General features: G+C 49.6%; 1 protein-coding gene across 5 annotated transcripts in view; it reads left to right on the forward strand.

Moving 5' to 3' along the window:
• RADIL (Rap associating with DIL domain) overlaps positions 1–21,691 on the forward strand; it is a 77,264-nt gene that overhangs the window by 21,620 nt on the left and 33,953 nt on the right. For 3 of the 5 annotated variants that reach the window (XM_038419785.2, XM_043494219.1, XM_043494220.1), the window contains 3 exons: positions 14,260–14,576; positions 16,998–17,675; positions 19,413–19,450. In XM_038419785.2, coding sequence (XP_038275713.1) covers positions 14,260–14,576; positions 16,998–17,675; positions 19,413–19,450 — 1,033 coding nt within the window. Of the gene's footprint in view, positions 1–12,394; positions 12,527–13,413; positions 13,551–14,259; positions 14,577–16,997; positions 17,676–19,412; positions 19,451–21,691 lie in introns of those variants that run through there. The other 2 variants (XM_038419787.2, XM_038419788.2) reach the window with 2 other exon arrangements.

The following is a 21,691-nucleotide window of genomic DNA, read 5'->3' on the forward strand; positions in this document are numbered from 1 at the left end:
CTCCTGTTAGGCAGGTGGCAAAGTCCATCCTTCTTCACAGGTGGCGAGAGACAATATCCTCACCACCAAGCATTGCTGCTCAGGGACCGTGAAGATGCTACAAGTACCTAGCTATATTTCCACCCTTTAATTGTAGCCGTGGGATACCACGGAAGATAGCAAAATCTATAACCCAGGGGTTCTCAGCCTATTTACCATTGTGGGCCGCATACACAGCTGTGTATGTGTTATGTGGGCCACATCCACACAATATATATACTACCTGTATGGCCCTGAGGATATCACATAGGCTGCAGCTATATGCTGATTGGGCCATAAGCAGCTTGCGGGCTGAAGGTTGAGAACCGCTGCTATAACCGCTAACGGAGAAGGAATTAACAGCCTGCTGCATCCGCTGCTTAAGGGAATTGGGACGCTTTCCATTGGTTTTAATTAAAGTTGGATCAGGCCCAAACTGAACGAGTAAAGGAAATTCAGAGGGAAGCAGGCAGCTGTTTGCTTTACTGTGAGATGCAGGTGTTTCAGGACTCATTGCTCGGCTTCTGTATAGTCCTGGGAAGGCTCCCATGTTTCAGGAAACCCATAAGTGTTGGGTGGTGGTATAAATGCAGCTCTTTCCTACCAGCAGTATCCTCCATGGCAGGAGTCCATTCTCTCTGAATAGGTAGAGGCCAGTCTTTCCAGAACCTTGGGATAATGTTTCTTTGGCTGTCTTCAAGCAAGTCTTAATCCATTTTATCTCCCCTTTTAAAAGTCAACAGGATAACTGAGCTGGGAAACCAAGCGCACCAAAGCGAGCATACATGGCTGCCAGTGTGTCCTTGGGATGCAGCTCATTTACCATGTGCCTGTCTGCAAAGTCAAACCATATGGATGGGAGGTTTGGGGTGTCTTGTGTAACAATGATGTGAGGCATGTCTTGCAATTGGGTTCACATGGGTGACTCCTCAGCAGATTTCGTTCTCTCCCTTCCCCGTTCCTCTAGGCTCCTCATCTGCCCCCCCCCCAGGTTCCTTGTCCCAATCTACTCTTTCCACCCCACCCAGCTTTTGTCCTCTCTGCATTTAGGTCAGGCATCTTCCTCCTCTATGCTGCCTCAGAGCCAGCAGGAGGCATCTAGCGCAGGGATCTCAAACTCAAATGACCACGAGGGCCACATGAGGACTAGTACATTGGCCTGAGGGCCGCATCACTGACATCCACCCTGCTGTCCTGGCCCCTCCCCCACTCCACCCCTTCCATGAGGCCCCGCCTCTTCCCACCCCTTCCCCAAAATCCCCACCCCAACTCCACCCCCTCCCTGCCCTCAGGGGGTGCAGGAGGGATGTGGGGTGTAGCGGGGGCACAGGGCAGGGAGTTGAGGTGCAGGAGGTGAGCAGAGGGCTCAGGCAGGGAGTTGGGGTGTGGGGTGCAGGAGGGGTGAGGGGTGCAGCAGGGGGTCAGGGTGCAGCAGGGGGGTTGGGCTGCAGGAGGGGTGCAGGGTGTGGCAGGAGGCTCAGGACAGAGGGTTGGGGTACAGGAGGGCTGCAGGGTGTGGCAGGAGGCTCAGGGCAGGGGATTGGGGTGCAGGAGGGGTACAGGGTGCAGCAAGGGGCTCAGGACAGGGGGTTTGGCTGCAGGAGGGGTTTGGGGGGCGGGCTTCAGCCCAGCATGCACCGGGGGCAAGGCAGGCTCCCTGCCTGCGTGCCCTGCCCCCGCACCACTCCAGGAAGCAGCCAGAACCAGGGGGAGGGGGGGGGGCACAGGGGTCTGTGCATTGCCTTTGCTTCCAAGCACTGCCCCCCGCAGCTCCCATTGGCTGGGAACGGGGAACCGCGGCCAACGGGAGCTTCGGGGGTGGTACCTGGAGGAGCGGCCAGGGCAACACAAAGACCCCTGACAAATTTATTAGAGCATAAGCTTTCGTGAGCTACAGCTCACTTCATCGGATGCATCGTAATGCATCCGATGAAGTGAGCTGTAGCTCACGAAAGCTTATGCTCTAATAAATTTGTTAGTCTCTAAGGTGCCACAAGTACTCCTTTTCTTTTTGCGAATACAGACTAACACGGCTGCTACTCTGAAACAAAGACCCCTGTGGCCCCTCTCCCACACGTTCTGGACGGTTCCCGGAGAGGTGCAGGGGTAGGGCAGGCAGGGACCCTGCCCTGTCCCCAGTGCGCCGGGCTGGAGCCACTCTAGGTAAACGCTGGGGGGGGGCCGCGGGGAGCTGGCAGGCCGCAGAAAATAACCCCGCGGGCTGCGTGTTTGAGACCCCTGATCTAGCACACACAAGAGACAGTTTCCCTGCTTTCAGTTTTGGTGCCTGGCACCACAGCTTAGGCTAGGCAGCAATTGCAGGGAAAGACCTGCTCAATCCCTGAAGCCCTGGGTTTGAGCACGCTTACTGCAGGCAGAATCTTCAGAGAATGTAGTCGCCAAACTCTGACAAGTCTCTACTGAGCACGTGGAAACAGTGATTTTTTCAAAGGCTTATAACTTGGCCAAATTTGGGTGAATTATCACAGGAATAGCAAAGGGCAGATCCGTGACACCAGGGCAGTGCCCTTGCCAAATGTCAAGCCCATGCTGCAAAGCAGGAAGGTGTTAGAGCTTTTCAGTGAAATAGTTGGATGAATGATTTTAACACAGGAAAAACAAATTTTCCTTAATCTCATTCTCAGAAATGGCTGAACCATTTTAGCTGAAGCTTTCCAAAAAAGTTCAGTCTGAGGTAGACACCCAGCATAAACAATTTCAGCCCAACTGATTAGAGCTTGGCAAAGTTATAAACAATGGAAAATGGGGGCTTATGATGGCAAGTGTTCAGACATCTGAAACGGTAGATGGTGCTGCCAGCTCCACCTGTAACCATAAGTAATAATTTTTTTTTTTTAAAAAAAGCCTAATAAGTCCCACATAGATGCAGTCAATGCAATTGGCAGTCTAGTTGAACTGAATGGAATTGATATGGTTTTCTTTCCCAAGGTGGGTTGGTCAACTATGAAAATTGTTTGACGGTAAAACTAAGATCTTCCTTCCTCTGTTCCTGCTTGGGAACTTCAGGTCAACTGAAGTGATATCTGTACATTGAAAGAATAATGGGTTTATTTCCAGCCTTGCAAATATTATCAACTCAGAGAACTTCTTGCCAACTGGAAATCAGTAAGGGTTGCCACGGCGAGGCAGACAGTGTGCTTGCACGCTTTACAACTCCAGAAACAAAGCAGTGCCATGGTTCATGAACTATCTGCATTGCCTGAAGGAGCTCACAGCTTCGCTGAGGAAAACATGAGTGAAACTGTGTCTCGATTGCACCTTAGCTTAATTATTTTTTTAAAGTCACCATCAGTTCTTCACCACCAATGGTTTGTTAAAATTGCAACCCTGTAATTCCAAATCCAGATTAAATCCCTCAGGTCATTGTCACGAGTCTGAAGGCAGCTTGGTTTGTTTTATTTTCATTGCTCCAGCCTCCAGGTTCTTCTCTTTCCCGAATCCAGGGTTAATTCCCCTCTGAGCTTCCTTCAGAGTAGAGGCAGGGCTGGGACTAGTTAAATCTTTCCCAGGAGGCTGGTATTTAGGAACAATGTCACATGAAGAGCCCAGTGCTAAAATAAAAACAATACTTATCCGCATATGTCCTGTGGTCGGTGTTGGAGTGGCATGTCAGACAGCCTGGCTTTCATCAAGGGCAGAGATAGGAGAGTAGGAGCAGTTAAAACAGACAGGGACGTGGTTTTTTTTTACCACATGGCTTGTGGTACCTGAGGTGTCTCAAGGCACTATAGAAAGCACCATGTTGAGGGCAAACGTGATAATCATAATATCCAGCCTGATAGTCATCTATTAGAATCTGCTTTTGCTTTATTGCCAAAGGGATCATTGGTAAAAATGCCTGAATTCTCCATTCCAGGCCCCGTAAGGGAGCCCAGGCGAAAGTTGCTCTGCTTTGCTTTGTGAACGAAATCTCCCAGGTCTGTGTCCCAAGCTCAAGGCTGAGCTGTTTGCTGCTGTGTTTTCCCCATTGCCAGTGTCACCTCTTCCATGGCTATCAGTTTCTTCTTTTCCCAGAGCCCCTGGTTGCGACTGCTCTTCGTGAGGGGGCGAGGGAGTGCTGGAGCATGTTCCACATCTCCTCAGGAGGCGGTGTTTGGAAGTGATGCCATGCAGAGAGAGGGATGTGCCCAGTGTTCCCAGCGTGGAGCTAAAGGCAGACACTATTAATGTACAGTCTGTGGGGGTCGCAGGGAGTTACGGGGAGGTTGTTTGTAATGTTGCTTAGCTTATGTGAAAGATGCAAGAGAGAATGAGAGAGAGCATGGGAACTAATGGCAAGCCATTCACAAGACGGAAGGCGACGGGCTCATCTTCCTGCGGCTTTGGAGACCTGGGCTCAAGGCTCGAAGATCCAGGAGTGGCATTCAGCTGCTGTTTTATTTGCTTATGTCCCCTTGCCAGCCATTGCAAAACAGCATTGAAGTCTTGGAGGAAACTCTTCCTCCCCCTCGGCATCAGGAATTGCGCTGTGACGAGATGTCTTGGTAGAAGGGGCTAGAATTTAAAGCCAAGATACTAGAGGGGAAATAGAATGCTAGAACAAAGAGGTGTTTTTTTTCTTGACCTATCACCTGGACTGATCCTAATTCTCCGAGTCACTAGAGGTCTCCCATGGCGTCAGACGAATGGGCTAATGATACAGCAGTTGGTGGCTGTGTCTGACAGGGGACTTCCGCTGAGGTCCAGCTCATTGATTTTCCCCCCACTCGTGATCTATAATGGTCATCCTTTCACAAGCTGAAAATGCAGTGGAGCCAACCAAATAGCTGAAATGTAGTGATGAGTGTCTTGACTCCATGAGATCTGCTGTAAAATGGCAAACTTTGCTGATTATCCTGCAGGCAAGTCCTGTTTAACTGGCCAAAGCAGACCTCTTGATTTGTGTTCACAATTGTTTTTTGTCTCTCTACTCTCCCTCCAAGTGTCCCTAACCCACAACTGCCATATGGCTCCATCTCAGACACCTGCAATCTGGGACACTCCTGAGAAGGATCTGGAGGACGGGGCTGGGTTAGGAAATCTGAGTAGGATGGGAGTTTTGGTTCCACTTGTCCTCCTCCTTTCAAGTCGCCAAGCAGTGTCCAGGAGTGGTGCGTGAACTCATTTAACCCTGCTACTGATATAGGACCAAATTCTTTGTTGGTGTAAATTGGCACAGGTCCAGCGAAGTCCGGGGCACCGCACCACACCACACCAATTTATGCCAGCAGAGAATTTGTCCCATAACATGAGGCCTACTGGGAAGTGAGCAAGCTTCTTCTGTAACACATGCAGTCCTCTCCCATTCAGAAAACAAGGAACTCCAGCATGGGATTTCCTGCTTGCTAGTAACACAGGCTGTCTAACTTCCTGAGCCATCCTTCTCAGTTACTAATATTGCATCATGTTCCAGATGTGCTAAACTGCATCTGGAGATCTAGCAAGAGCTAGGCAGCAGGAGCAGCCCCACTCCTATCCTCTCACTGCCCATGCTCGTTCGGCTCCTCTACCAGTCCTGGGCATGACATTTCACGTTTGCACGAGAAAGGATTCAATAAGCTTGTGTTTTCCTTGGTGACTCACTTATTTTGCTATAAACATTTACGAGGGAGGCAGGAACCTGGGACAACATTTGTAGTTGTGACTTTTTTTTTTAATTGCTTCTACATCCTTGATGGGCCAAGGTGCTCCTCCCAATCCACCTGCTTGTGACTGCCTCCTTCCCAAAAGTCATGTCCATTGTCCTCCTTGCTACTTGCTATCAGAACACTGTCCCTAATTGAGCACATTTTTCTCCACATGCCCATAAGAGGCTGGAACCAGAAATCCTTTGTGTATTACTTTGCATTTATCAGCATTGAATTTCATCTGCCATTTTGTTGCCTAGACACCCAGTTTTGTGAGATCCCTTTGTAACTTTTTACAGTCTCTTTTGGACTTAATGATCTTGAGTAGTTTTGTATCATCTGCAAATTTTGCCATCTCACTGTTTACCCCTTTTTCCAGATCATTTATGAATATATTGAACAGCACTGGTCCCAGTACAGACCCCTGGGGACACCACTATTAGCCTCCATTCGGAAAACTGCTAAGACACTAGGATGTCCCATATTCATTATTTTAATGGGAAGATTTGCAGGACACCATGGTGGGAGAGCTGTGGTGCTGGAAGCGGGCTTTGACCTCTGGCTGGAGGCATTTAGCATATAAAAAAATGTGTTGTGATATTAGTGTGCTGCATGAATACCCCCTGCTGATTCATCTCTGACATTAGAATTGGAGTATCTGCTTCTGTTAGCCGTCCTTTGCCCAAGGATGAAAACCACATCACGCTGTCTTCTCTCCTGGAGACAGCAGGCTTAGGGAACGGAAGTGAAAGCTTGGGTCCCAGAATGAAGTTGTGAGGAATCGTCTGTAGTTCAGGGACATGCAGCAAAGCAGACCCATGCTGAGATGCCTTCAAGGTGTATAGGTGATGATCAATAAATAGTTGGGCTGGTCTTTAAAGGATGGGTTTGTGTGGACAACACATCTGCTGCCTTTGGTCACACACTGCCATGTCACTATGTATACAGACACAAGTGTGCTCACCACACACTCCTTCTAAGGGCAGCTGGAAACTTGCCCTCTGCTGAGCTGTTAGTGTGTAGAATAGGCTCTGGTCTGTGACCTAGCAGATAGCTTAAGAGTTTTATCTATTTGGTTATCCATTATCATAATTAGTTTATTAGCTGCTTCCCACTGTGGTGGGAGGGAGTTGTTCACCCTTCAAGCCACTAATTAGTGGCCAGGTTGTAAAGCTCTGTTTTACAACTGGGATAATGTCTTATTTTGACTTTAGCCCTCAGGTCTCCTGTCTTCTATCACTCCTTTCCTAGAGACCAGCCCTAAAGGCAGCTGATTTAGCGCCTGGGAGCTGACTAACTGAGAAGCATTTAGGGAACACCGCCCTAGGTGCACGCAGGAACGAGACATAGTGAGAACTGGAAACAACCGGTGGGAAATTGATTCACATTGCCATGCTTGTCTATTTACACGTTTTTGCCTTTTTGCCAAGCAGCTCCATTTTCAAACCTTTCCTGAGGGTTTGCCTACCACTGACCTTACTTACTTGTACACACCTTGGGAGATTTAGGGATAAGCCTATTATATTCAAAGGGATGTTGTCAAGTCATTTTTAGGCTCAAGCTTTGATTTACCATAACATGCTATTACTGAGGAAGAATTCCCTCGGGATTCTAAATTTCTACTATGTTTTTTTAAACCCCACATTAACCCATCATTGACAAATTAAAAAAACCACCATATTTGCTGCACCTGCTGAAAACATCACTGAGTGCCTCCTGCTGTCTCGGCTGGTGGACAGACTCTGCTTCCACAACGGTTGACCTATGTGACAACAAAGTTGACTATGCTCAGCAGTGTGTGCAGGAATTTAAAAAAATCAACTGCTTTTGGAGGGGCACATTCTGCAGCCCCGAGGCCAGAGGAGCTCTGTGACCCAACCGCAGCCCCGGGGCCGGAGGAGCTCACTCTCCTTGCCACCGCCCTGGGGCTGCAGGAGTTCTGTGCCCTTGCCAATTATGGGGGGGAATGCCCCTGCTTGCCCCTCCCGCCCCCCGTACAACCCGCCTACTAAGCTAATTTGGAAACAACACCGTTATTCCAGAATAAGCATGTCCATGCGTGAAGTGATTTCAGAATAGCTGCCCCTGAATAACTGCTTGTGCAGACAAGCCCTTAAAAATAATAGAATTAAATATCAGCTCAATCCCCTGATGGCCAACAAAGCTGAACCCCTTACAAAACGGAACAGGTAACTCCCCGCAAATTTACCCCCCGTCAACCCTACTCTCTGCAGCAGCCCACTCACTGCCACACAGGGTGCCTGGAAGACCCATACACTTGGGCAAAGCTTGATTCAAAGCTGAAGGCGCTACTGCCAGCCCCTTGTCTCTCTCACATCAAGGTGAATCCAGCTGGAGTGTCTCTGCTGACTGCAGCTCTTTGGCCAGAAGAGTGAGGTGATCTCCCAAGCAGCAAGGCGCCAGGCCAGTTAGGGCTTTGTAGGTCAAGATTAACTTTAAAATTCAGTTTGGAAAGCTATAGGCAGCCAGTACCTATCATGGAGCACAGGTGTCATGCGCTACCATTGGCAAGCGCAACATAATAAGCGGGTGCCACATTCTGCACCAGCTTCTGCTTCTGGATTGATATGAAGCATAGACCCACGGAGAGCGTATTGCAGAAATCTAGTCTTGAGGTGACAAAGGCACAGAGTAAGGGCTGCCTCCAAGTGAAATAGTCTCTGTCTTCTGGCCTGGTACAGATTGTTCAAAAGCATTCGTGGAAGCTGCTGCTATGTGGTCACTTAACACCACTGGGGGATCCAGTGTAGCTCCCACGTGGCACAGAATACCCTCAGGAGGAACCATAATTAGGTCAATGTAATTCTCAGGGTAAATGTGGCTATGTCGATGAAAGAATTCTGTCAATGTAGTTACCCACCTCTTGAAGAGATGGCTTAACTACATCGATGGAAAAACCCCTGCCATCAGTGTAGAGAGCATCTATGCTACAGTGGCACAGCTGCAGCACTGTATCTGTACCACTGTAGCACAGACATAGCCTCAGAAGGGGCCAACCACTCTCAACTCCAGTTGAAGTCAGTGTGAGCCGCAAGGACTCAGCACACTTGAAAATAGGGATCTGTGTGTGCCAGTTTCCCAGCCTATAAAAGGGGATGATGCTTGTGTACTGCACCAGAGTGTTTTGAGAGAGAATAAACAAGTGCAGTATTGCCAGCTCCAGACTTTCAAAACTCCTGAGTTGGGCTGCAAAAAGCCCATGAGATTTAAAACAAAATTGTAATAAATGTTGGGTTTGTTTTCTTTGCTTCTGGTTTCGGAGCCACTAAGGCACACTTGAGTTATGTTTTCAAGCTTCTCTCTGAAACCAGGAGGATTAGAAACTCACTTTTTAAAGGAAAGCGAAGATTCTCAGGAAATCACTTGATTTCCTAGGAGCTGGGGCTTTAAATAAACCCTTAGCTGTCACAATAGCATTGCAAGTGTTGGCCATATTGACTGTCTGTTCAGTGCTCTGAAGATGAAAAGTGCTGCAGAAGGTTCAATGAGGTCATTGATCCAGGTCCTGATTCTTTGCACTGTCCAAAAGCCCTAACGCACACATTGGATGGCCGGGTCCCTTACAAACCCCCTAGCTCCTGAGAATCTGTGTTTTCGTGTGGTATATAAAAGCAAACTGCCAGGAGCTCCCCTGAGCCTGATGCCCTTGAGATGCCTGTCATACCAAGGGAGTGGGGGAACAGTACCAGAGGGTTAGAAAAATAACCCAGTTATAGAAGGACTTTGTTACATTTGTTACGTTCAGGAAAAGAGCTGTGTTTATCTTTCCCTCTGTGGCACGGGAGTTTAGAACAGAGCCTATGACAGAGGCTCTATCTAGAGTAAAAAGCAGCTTTTTCCTAGCTGATTTTGTAACACAAAGTAAACACAGAAGCTTCCTTTCCTCTAGATAAGAAAACTCTGAACATTCGTGTGTGGGGGGGGGAACCATTCAGGCAGACAGATGGTAATCTCCCCCAGACCCTCTTTCCACAGCCTGACCCCACAAGAGCAGCCCTTGGGTAGACAGAAAAGGGGCAGTTCATTTTCTCCACAGCCAAGCCTGCCAGCTTGTATCCCCGGGGAGAAGAGAAAGCCAGACTGAGGGCTGGCTCCTGCACTGCCCGGGTGCTGAGCGTTGCATGTAAAGAACAAGGTGAAAAGTGCTGCTCAGGATAGGGCGCGCAGGGGAAACACAAAATTGACATGAATGAGAGTACTGCCGCCAATCCACTCCTGGCCAATAGCAGGGATAAGGCCTAAGATGGGGAGTGCAGAACTGGTTATCTCATGTGGGGCAGAGGATGCCCTGAAGGGACTAATGCAGGAAAGGAATCTGGGGCTTAATTTATCATTGGAGGTGTAATGTCTCCCGTTCTGCTCACGGGCTAGAAAATCTTTATTGTTACCTCACAGTGGGCTAAGAGTTGGGACTCCAGACGGCAAGACAATATCTCTCCACCATATTTCTGTACCCATGCCAGGAGAGGGTTCCCATGCTGGTTCATGCCTCAGGGAGCTGCAATCAAGTATTTTTTATGTTTTGTTGTTCATTCTCTCCATTTATCTAGGGAGTTGGACCTTCTAGGTGAGGATGTCCTGGCACTAGGGAAGATAGGTTCTAGTCCAGGCTCCGTCACGAGCTTCCTTGGGTAAACACGTCATCTCTTTGTGCCTGCACTTCCTCCTCTGTAAATGGGGATAATACTTATTGTTCAGGGGAGTCCTGTTTATAAAGTGCTTTGGGATCCTCATAGGGAAGGTACTATAGGAATTCAGAGTATTTTCTGTATCATAAGGCATTACATTGACGGGTGACGCCCCTGCCCTCTGCTGGACAGAATATTACTCTTACTCACGTGTGATAATGTCGTCTTGTGCCTGCAACCTACACAGTATAAAAATCCCGACAACTGCTACACAGGATTGTATGTTTCATAGGTTTTCAATAGCTTCTTGTTCTACCCTCTTAGAAACTGGAAAATAGCATTCCTTTCTCAGCTGTTTCTCTTTTTGAACTGGCCTCCCCCCCCCACTTCTTATATGCTTCCTTTTTTGTGCAGCAGTCTTGGAGTCCTGGGTGATGCCAGCAGAGCTCTGAGACTAGTTTGTTAGTGAAGTGTCTGCTGTAGATCCACAAAAGCATGAAATATTGTTTTTTGTGCAGCCCTAAGGCAAAGGCATCCACAGTTTGCCCAGCTGAGCGGCTGCATTGGCCAGTTGCCAGAAACCCAAGTGCAGATTGCTGTTGATATAGACTCTTAGACTTTAAGGTTAGAAGGGACCGTCATGATCATCTAGTCTGACCACCTGCACGTTGCAGGCCACAGAACCTCACCCACCCACTCTTGTAATAGACCCGTAGCCTCTGGCTGAGTTACTGATGTCCTCAAATCATGGTTCAAAGACTTCAGGTTAGAGACTCCACCATTTACACTAGTTTAAACCTGCAAGTGACTTGTGCCCCATTCTGTTGAGGAAGATGAAAAACCTCCAGGATCTTTACCAATCTGATCCAGGGGAAAATTCCTTCCCAACCCCAAATATGGAGATCAGTTAGACCAGTGGTCCCCAAACTGTGAGGCACCCCCTCCCCCAGGGGACACAGAGAAATATTCGAGGTGTAGCAGGCCTGGGCCAATCCTCATGGGGGGTGTGGAGGGAGCCCTGCTCTGCCCCCAGCTGCAGTACTGGCTCCCAGCCCGAGCCCCAGCCTTGGCCTCGGCCCCTCGGCTCTGTTCCTGGTCCTGGCCCCAGACTTGCTTCCAGCCATGACCCCAGTCTTGGCTCCCTTACCCCTGTCCATGTTTCCCCTCCTCCCCCCAAGCCATGGCCCCGGCTCCTGAGGGGGCACAGACAGGGGTGGGGGGGTGACCCTGAAAAATTTGGAGACCACTGAATTATACCCTGAGCATGTGGGCAAGACCCACTAGCCAGACACCTGGGAAAGAATTCTCTGTTGTAACTCAGATTCCTCCTCGTCTAGTGTCCCATCACCAGCCACTGGAGATATTTGCTGCTAGCAGTCACTGACGGGCTCCATGCCATTTAGGCAGTCTCATCACATACCGCCCCCGCCATAAACTAATCAAGATCAGGCTTGAAGCCAGCTAGGTTTTTTGCCCCCCACTGCTCCCCTGGGAAGGCTGGTACAGAACTTCACTCCTCTGATGGTTAGAAACCTTCGTCTAATTTTGAGCCTAAACTTGTTGATGGCTAGTTTATAGCCATTTGTTCTTGTGTCCACACTGATGCTTAATTTAAACTTAACTCCTCTTCCTCCCTGGTATTTATCCCTCTGATGTATTTATAGAGAGCAATCGTATTTCCCTTCAGCTTTCTTTTGGTTAGGCTAAACAATCCAAGATCCTTGAGTCTCCTCTCATAAAGTAGGTTTTCCATTCCTCGGAGCCTCCTGTTAGCTCTTCACTGCACCTGTTCCAGTACAGAGACACAGCCTATGGAGGCCACGTCCTAACATGCGCTGCCCCATCTTGCTCTGAGGTGGCAGCGGGCCATGTTTCAGAACTCTCTAGGCTGTGCGGCCATCCCCTGTCCTAATCCTAAGGCAAGTAAACAGTAGGGCTGATTTCTCCCCCGCCCTCATCTACTTCTTTTTCCCAGCAAAGGAGCGATAGTCTCAAAACAAACAAACAAAAAATGTACTTCAGAACCCAGAGTCAGTTCCTCACCAAATAAGGAAGGTGGCATTTTGGGTCTAACCTCGAGAGTGTCCCTTTAAGCAGCCGACTGCTGAGCTCGCCTCTCCAGTTCAGAGTGCTGCTCCGTTCTGAACAGAGGGATATGGTTGGTGCCTCCCTGTGTGAGCTGGAGTTTGACTGAGTTCCTGCTGGGGAGAGCCTGTATTCTGCAGATGTCTGGTGCGTGATCCAACAGCCCCTAGAAAACTGCAGGAGGAATCCAGAAGATGGGGATTCTTGCTTTTTGTTTTAACAACTCTGCTGTTGCTTTAAATTAAATTATGCCGTTGCATTAATCCTGAAACAGAATTTTGTAGACCCTTTCATTCTGCTCCTACGTTAATCAACAAACGAGCATGCAGCTGACCTTTCTGCTCCTGGGAACCCCAGATGAAAGGTCTGAGGATTCCAGGCAGCATTCACAATATCTCCTGTTTTTCTTTTCCAGAACTTGCGCCCAATCAGTGATGTTTCCAGCATAGAGAGGGACTCTGGCATGCTGGCTTGTTTCTGCCGTGGGGAATCCAGTCGGGCTGAGCAGGATGGGTTTGGGTTTGGCCATTTGGGCCTATTTATACACTAGCTCTAGTCCCCAGTTGTCGTCCTGACAGCTCTCCTAAATTGATGCTTGTGAGAACTTAATTATAGCTCTGCTCTGCAGCAGGCAGCAGGCTCTTCACTGCAGTCTGCAGGTCCTAGCAATCAGCACTCACACCCCACTCACAGCTAGGTGCACTTAGCCAATGGTGCAGGGAGCAGGACCCTCAGTGGACCCTGCTTGCTGGCTGCATGGTAAGGAATGAAGCCCCAGGGCTGTCACTCTGCATTCTGGCCTTTGTTTTTTTTCGATCAGTGTATTTTCCACCCTGTGTGGCTCGGGCCAGCTGGTTAAAAGATGCTGCAGATTTGAGATGGATCCTGGCTGCTCCCAAGTAAGATGGGGAGGATATTTCAAGAGACCGTTTTGTGGATGGAATGGGAAGGGTGTGGGGTGGGGCTGGGAAGTTACTCTCATTGATTAGCAGGGTGAAGTTGGCTCGGAACTTGTTTGTATTTGCTTCCAAGAGCTAGTGTCTAGCCCTTAAAAGCTGTCAGTTCTATGGGTCCAGCTGCTCAGGAAAGAGTGGGGATTAGTGGTGGAGGTTGGGCTCATTTGTTTTGGAGGGATATCGTCCCTTTCCCCTCCTGGTTCCTGAACATTGTGGTGAGTTTCCAGGGGCTTTAAACAACATTTTGCTAATCCTCTGCAGGTCAAAGCTGCGAGAAGATGCTGGAGTTTTCATCTCCAGACAGAATATGACTAAGGGTCCTTTCTTAAGAAGCTCCTCTGCTGTTCAGTCTCACAAGCGATGCATCTATTTATGATGATTTAAATATGCTGGCCCGCTGGCTTGGAGATGGCAAATGATATAGTCCAGCTGCAGCCCCAGGTTCTAGGGGACTGTAGGATTCAATGCCCTGTGATTCTGGGGCAGGTGACAGCGGGTTCTGGGCAGAGTCTGACCAGGGGAGTACAGGCAGGATGTAAAGGCAGTTTGTGTGATGTCTGGGAACATGTCTTGTCTATGCTAGGGCTCTCTTATGGCTCCATCTATGGTAGTAGCTGACTAAAAGGCATGTGTTTGGGCAGTGATGAAGGAGTGTCCAGAGATAAAATGGTGGCCCAAGAATGAATAGACAGAGAGATCTCCATGGCCCTTATTTGGCAGGGTGAAGCCAGGCCTGGGGAGTGAAAGCCGCATTCAGAGAGCCCACACTTTGGTATCTGGGCCGTGGCTGGCTCAGTTGCTGGCTGAGTGTTGGTCCCAGGGCCAACACTCACTTTTGTTATTCCCCAAGCAGGACTGGCACAGGGCAGAAAGACAGGGCAGCTCTTTGCATGCCCCAGCACTGAACACTGCTCTCATCCTTAGGCATTAATGCCCAGGCTCGGAAGCTGCAGAGGAACCGTGCGAAGGGCACCATGACCCTGCTGACGGGATGCAAGCGACACTCCACGCCACCAACCCTCCGACGCAGCGTGAGTGAGACCAGCCTCAGTCATGTGGGCTCGCTGGAGGAGGAGCAGCTCAAGAGACATTACTCCACGCTGCCCGAGACCATCCGCGGCCTGGAGAACTCGAGGGATGAGCAGCAGGCCCCCACGGCAGAGCGGAATGGCAGCAGTGTGTGGTACTCCCTCTACCACTCCCCTCACCTCCTACTCCTGCAGGGCTACAGTTACCAGCAGGTAAGCACCCAGCCTTCCACTCTGTGAGGCTTTACTTACCTTGACGGTCTGTGCAGTCCCTCTACAGCCCATGCCATCAGCTCCTGACAGTCCCGGCAGGTGCCCTAGGTCCCGTGGAGAGGTGTGGGTTTTCAGACACTGAGATGCTTTATTGCATGGCATTTGCTATTCTCCTGGAGTCCGGAGACATGCTCGGAGAGAGGGCTGCTACATCCTCTGCCTCAAGGAAAGGGGGATCCTGGCACGGAGATGCTGAGGGAAAGAACTAGCTTCTGCTAGTAACCCCGAGAGCCACTCAGGCTGACTGCAGTTGTGGCTTGCCCCTGCCAGGGGTTTTGAGAAAGAGTAGAGTTTTCTCAGACAATATTTAAGCAGATGTCTTGTCTCTTGACTTTGCTGCAAGGGCTCCTGCTTGTTTGGAGCATTGTCCTTGGCTCCTCTTAAAGTTGCGTCTCTTTGGAGCCCTGGTGAAACCTGCGATTTAGAGCAGACATGGACAGGCGTGAGAGTCAGCTGCTCAGGTCAGCCAAGTCCAGCTTGTATCAGAGCCCAGGAATAAGGGTGGAGTGGGCACAGGCAGCCTGACATTAAGGTTTACCCAGAATATACAGGGTTTGCCCTTTGGGAATGTCCCATAAAGCACTACGGTGAATGCAGTGCAAAGCCGCTGCAATGTATAGTGTGCCGTAGGGCAGCATGATAGATACCATTGGGGCTTGGCAAAGGCACTTGCCAGGGGCGATCAGGGAACTTTCCTTGCAGAATTTAAGATTTCATGATTAAAAAAAAAAAAAAGCCTTCATGCGTGTGATGAAAACCTTCCTACTGTTGGCCCACGCAGGGCTGTCTGCCTGAGTCTGCAGCCAGGCAGCCTGCAATGACTGAGAGCTCCAAGCTGCCTCCATTCGTTTCCATGGGGTGTTACCTCTGAAGCTGCTCTGGGTCATGTGGGAAATTTCAACCACTCCCCAAACCCAGCCTGCACTTTGAGTACTGGCAGCGAGTAGGACTTGTCTTCCAGCTACTGACCTACTAGCTGGTTTGTCATGCCAGAATTTGCTAACATTTCGTGTTCTGTTCTGTGGTAACACAGATCTTATAGTCCTTGCCAGCTGTTATTGTGCTACCTCTGCCTACTGTAGGGTGCACTGCCATCCTTTAGAACAACTGTTGTTATCCGATTTTACAGATCAGGAAACTGAGGCACTAAGCAGTTAAGTGAGCTACCCCATGTTGCACAGCCAGTCAGTGGAAAAGTCAGGAACAGAGCCTTGGTGTTCTGGTTCCTTATCCCCAGTTTTGACCACTAGATCCCACTGCCAGTGCAAGAGAGAATGGGTCCTGCTCTGTCCTCACACATGGAAGTCAGTGACAGATGCAGTTGTGTAACTGAGGGCAGATGTAGGTCCTATGTGATTTCGTTTTAGCTGCCGCCCCTTTTGTAGTCTGAGAAGGGAATTGAGAGTGGAAGGTGGGAAAGAAAAAAGTGCTACGGAGAGCAAATGAAACCCACCGATCTTGACCTTGGAGAGAGTGACACTCCATTTATGTCTGAGTTCCAGAATGTCCCAGTTCCAATTATGGAGTGACACAGAGCAGTGATTAGTGATACATGAACTCATTTGAGTTAATGTGAGAGCGTGCTGAGGGCCAGAGCCACCCTGAGGGTTGACCAGCTGTATCTGGAGGGTTGATGTGTATGACTGCATGCTCTGTTAGTCATGTAGAGGTGGCAAGAGGCAATGAAGTGATTGTCCCTTACTGTTCGCAAACGAGCAGATGACATCAAATATAGTGGGGCAGTGCAGCATGTCTCCATCTGTTTGCTCCTTTTGCAATGCATCCTGGGAAAGGTAGTTTGCTCATTCTGCATCCATCTACCCGAAAGGTGCTGTTAATCTTTGATGTTAATTATTGGCACTCATTATACTGGAGTAGCTAGCCAATGTCAGAGGAATTATATAACCTTCCTTCCCAGCTGTAGTTAAGTGGGATGGAAGCAGGTTGCGCAGTTACTTGTGTAACGGTACCAAATGTATTAGCCGGTACATGTGTTGAGGCGATAGTCACGGTAGAGTTACGTAGCAATTGCAGTGTAAATTGAGCCATTGCATGCTAATTGCTCCACGTCCTGTCTCTTGTAGCATGTCTCTTCTGCCGCATGAGTCACTGCTACGCCAACTCAAGTTATAATTTGGGGAAAGCACTGCAGTGTTTGGAATAAAAAATAGATGTGCAAAGATGTGTGTTGTGGGCACCCAGGGAACTGCAAGAGGCAACCGGCACCAATGAGTCAAGATACCAGAGTAACTAGAGAGAGAAAGCTATTTTAATGGCTTTACCTCCTGTCAGATCAAGTCACTTGTGCAGCTGCTCATGGCTCGTACCTGCTTTGCTACCTGTTTTTCTGCTTGTATCTAGGATAGCTTGGTTTACCTGCTGAACCGCGAGCAGCACACAGTGGGCCAGAGGACTCAGTCCAGCAAACCCAGCATCAGCCTCTTCGCCCCGGACATCCTGCCCCTTCACTGCACCATCAGGAGACTCAAGCTGTCGAGCCGCTCCCGACACCGTTCGGAGGAGAAGCTGATCCTTGAGCTCATCCCGGGGGCCAGTGTGTCCATCAACTTCTCCGAAGTGGTAACGACGATTGTGCTGCACCACGGAGACTTGCTGTCCCTGGGGCTTTACTACCTGCTTCTCTACAAGGACCCCACGAGGGCCCAGCCACTGCCTGCGCAGACGCTGATGAGGCTGAAATCTATGCATCGAGCCTCGGACCCCGAGGCACCCGTGACCTGTAAGATGTGTGGCAGCCAGCTCAAGGAGAGGGGCCCCTCCTCCAAGAAGCACGGGCCCTCCCCCACCGCAGGCCAACGATCAGCCCGGAAGAGGCTGCAGCTGGAGTTTGAGCGAGCTGCCGAGGACGTGCTGGTGAGACGGATCATGACCTTGATCGAGCCTGGGGGTGACGATCACAAGTTGACACCGGCCTTCCTCTTGTGCCTCTGCATCCAGCACTCCGCCACCAGCTTTGAGCCGGGCGACTTCGGCCAGCTGCTGCTCAAGTCAGCCAGGATGATTCAGAGCACAGTGTGGGTCAGTCTGTGAGCGTTCCTCGGGGAGTCAGGGGACGGGGTAGTGCTGGGGATGCAGCAGGTGCTGGTAGGGTCTCCGAATAACAGCCCCTGTGAACTCGAAGCCTAGGGTGGGGCACTCAAACTTTTCCCAGCCAAGGGCCACACTGGTGGCTCCAGGGGCCCAAGGGCTGCACTTAGCAAATCACCACCGTCCTTCCCTGTCACCCAGCTCTGCAGCCCATGGACACTAAGTCCCCGCTTGTGAGGCTCCGTCTGGACGTCTGCCCAGGCTGCTCTTCTGGATTAAAGAGGGTGGCACCCCTGAGCCGCACTGTAGATCCCCATGTAATTCGTAGAGGTTTGCAGGCCTTGAACTATCCTGCGAGGGTCTGTTGATGAGGAGCCCACCCTGTTCATCAATCGGAGGTCTTGTCCCCTCTCCCGCCACAGTGGTTTGAGAGGTCCCAGGGGCTTGGTCAGAAGGGGCTGCTTGGTGTTGATTGCTGTGGTCAGAAGGTGCAAGGAAAGGCCAACCCCCTGTTAAATGTTTGATGTTCAACCCCTCCTGGGTTAGCTCTAATAACAGGATAAGGGGTAGCCCCTAGCCTTGCACAGGGCCGCCCCTCCTTTCTCAGCCAATGGCCTTGAAGCACAAACTGGAGCCTGAGTGGAAGGGTATTAGACCACTGCTGCTGTATGGGAGAGGTCTGGTTTTGGAGGTCGCTGCAGGCCGGAGTCATTGTTAGCCGTATGCCTGGTCACTGGGCAGGAATGCCAGCTACCGTACATCACGACCCTCCATGTTGCTGCCTAACTGCCAGGGAGTGTGAGTGGAGGAAATGCACTCACTGTAACTGAGTGGAATCAGGGTCTGTACATTTTCTCCCTGGTAGAGATCACCTCGTTCTCCTGCAGCGTGCGATGCCATTCTGGCCTCGTTTCCACCAGACTTTGTTTCTCAACGTTGCTACCCAGATATGGCTGCAGGCAGCTGCCAGCGTTTTAAGCCATGCAGCCTGGCCCCGAGCAAGTTTAAGAAAACACAGTGATTAGAATGGCAGTAGCCTGACTAATACTGGTGCAGCTGCCTCTGTGGTGGCAATGGTGGGGAACTTCGGGGGGAAGGATTCATGCAGATAAAACCTTAGTGCTCTGCAGCAAATCAGAACTGAAATAACAGTCATTCTGGGGGGCACAGTCAGACAGAAACAGGAATCCCAGTGGGCAACATACCCTGAAATAAGCACCTGCATATTGTACCTTGTAACAAAGAATAAGGGTATATCTGTGTAATTATATTCTAGGCAATTGCATAGTTTCAGGCTCCCTCGTTCCTTCCCACCCCATTCCTTTTTGTGCACTTGCAACATGTATTGTAATTATATTAGCAAATGGAGCGTGCTTGTCGCCATAGCACCTGTGCGTCATTTCCTTTCGTTTAACTGTCTGTGCAGAACAGCTGCAGTTGCTAGAAGATGCATTAGATATGGAGCAAGTCTCCAATAGGCATTTTAAATATAGTTTTTGGCACAAGAAAAAGAAATCACTTAACCTAAGTTTTGCTCTGCCTTCCAATAAAGCACAGAATAGCCAGCCCTCTCGGTCTTCCTGACAAAACTATCCCAAGCTCCTGATGCAGATAGTACTGTTCCCCCTGGGCGTTGTGTGTGCGTGCATGTGTGTGTGCATCCCTGTCTCTCTCTGCATTATGGTTTTCTCATATTCGCTTATGTTTCCCCCCCTCCCATTATCCTAGGAGAAAACGAAAGAACTGGCCGAGAAGCAGTCCCAGCAGTAAGTATCACCTGTCTTTACTCTCTCTGCCTCCCTCCTGCCCCACTCCTGCTTCCTCTTATGAATAGAGAAAGAGCTGCACGTACAGGGAGAGAAATTGCCTTCGGACTGACCAAGAGGGAAGTTCTGTAAAGAGCATTATGCCAAGGCAGCATTGTTAATATACAGGCCCTGATTCAGCAAGGTGCCTCTGCTAATGTCTAATTTAGGTGGGGGTTTCTTGCTTGGTTCACCACCAGAGCTGGGCGACATTTTTTTACACACAACCTTTTTTTTGCGAAAAATGCAAACTCAGCGACACAGGAACATTTTGTGAAGTCGTGTCCGTTTTGGCGAATTGTTCGTTTAGAAAAACAAACAAAAAATTTGAGAAAACGAAAACGTTTTATATATTTTTTTATTTGCAATGACTTGCTGTTTCAAAACTTCACACAGCTTGACTCACTACCTTGCTGAAACAAGGACATAAAGCTTTTAGCACCCCTGCTGTCTGTGCCCTTCATAAGGGTATATGGAAGGCACTGCTGTACTATGGCCAGGGGATGGCTAGCAGAGGTGCCTGCTGGCCTCACTATATCCTCACCCCTGGAAAAACCCAAATGCACTAGTGATGTAAAGAGCAATGAAAGGCCACTTTTTAAAAGCAGCTTTAGCCCAGCTTCTGATGTTGCAGTTGCATTTTTCCACCAGCAGTTAGTTGCACTGCAGATGCTGGCAGTCAGACATGCAGTTAGAGCACATCTGCACTTGGAGTTGGGGCTGTAATTCCCAGCTCAAGGAGACATACCTGTACTAGCTCTCATCGAGTTAGCATGCTAAAAATAGAGCATAGCCATAGCAGCATCAGCAGCAGGAGGGGCTAGCTGCCCAGAGTGCGTGCCCATCGGAGATGCTAGGTGTGTACTTGGGGCAGCTCATCTCTTGAGCTACCGAGGCTATGCTCTGTTTTTAGCACGCCAGCTTGATCAGAGCTAGCACCAGTATGTCTCCTTTAGCTTGGAATCGTATCCACAGCTCAAAGTGCAGACATGCCCTTAGATAGTGAAGTGCCAGCAGAACTGGAGGCCATTGAAAAAAATGTAGGCCCTTAAAGCACAGATGGTGGGTGAATAGAGACTTTCCTTTCATTGTTTTACAGTAACATCTGGGGGTTCTGCTGTGTTTAACACACAGTGACAGTCCCCCAGAGAGCTTAAATAGACCAAGGGTAGGAGGGGAAACAGGTACAGAGAGCAGGAGTGACTTCACCCAAGGTCACTTACCAGGTCAATGGCAGAACTGGGAATTGAGCTGCAGTTTCCCGAATCCCAGTCCTAGTCCTTGCCCCTAGCCACTGGGCCATGCTGCATGTTAGCCCCTGTGATGCACTTTTATACCAGGACCCTGCACATGCACTCCCTGAAGTGATATGATTCCTTGACAGTCAGGGGTTACATGCATGTGGACTGCAGGTGGATGCACGTTGTACATTCCACAGCGCTGAATGGGTTAATGGCCTCACTCCTTCCTGTCTTTTTGCTGGATCCAACCCCAGTACGTCCCCCAGAGGCCTGGTGTTGGCTCACTTTTCCTTACTCTATTTTTCTGAATATCAGAAGAGATAAATTAGTAAATTAATACTTCAGAACACTTGACTGCAGTCTTGCGTTTCCCCTCTTGTGTGAAGTTGTGCTGCTGCGTGTTTAACTCTTGCACGCTGGCAGTCTCGCCATTCGTGCCAGCTATCGCCAGCAGCTGGGAAGCCCAGCCACACGCTCTTCAAACTAAGGTTGATATTATTTCATTTCTTCAGATTAAATGCGAGCTCTTCAAAAGTGGCTATTCCTTTGGGTGCCCCTCTTGAGACACTCTAAAGGAACCTGATTTTCAGAGGTAAGTACTCTCCACTTTCTGAAAATCCAGACCCTTTTCAGGTGTCTCACAGGTCGGCGTTCCAAAAACGGAGGTCCCAAGACACTAGTCTCTTTAGAAGACTTTGGCCCTGTGTATGTCTCAGACCCAGTGGAGGTGAGATTTGGGGAGTGTCATCTTAAAATTAGCCATAATAGATGTGAGCAGGAACCTTGGGCAGAGCTACCTCCTGCAAAGGGTAATAGCCGCATAGAGTATGGGCAGGGAAAGGGGATTACAGCAGGGGATATACAAGTTCAAGAGACTCTTCGCTGCCACTGACTGCAAAAGGAGCCGCAAACGCAGAGCCGATGTGTGTGCGTCCAGTAGCACTGAGCTTGATCCTCCCAC

Source organism: Dermochelys coriacea, chromosome 10 (assembly GCF_009764565.3).
Source record: "Dermochelys coriacea isolate rDerCor1 chromosome 10, rDerCor1.pri.v4, whole genome shotgun sequence".
NCBI classification, from domain to species: Eukaryota; Metazoa; Chordata; order Testudines; family Dermochelyidae; genus Dermochelys; species Dermochelys coriacea.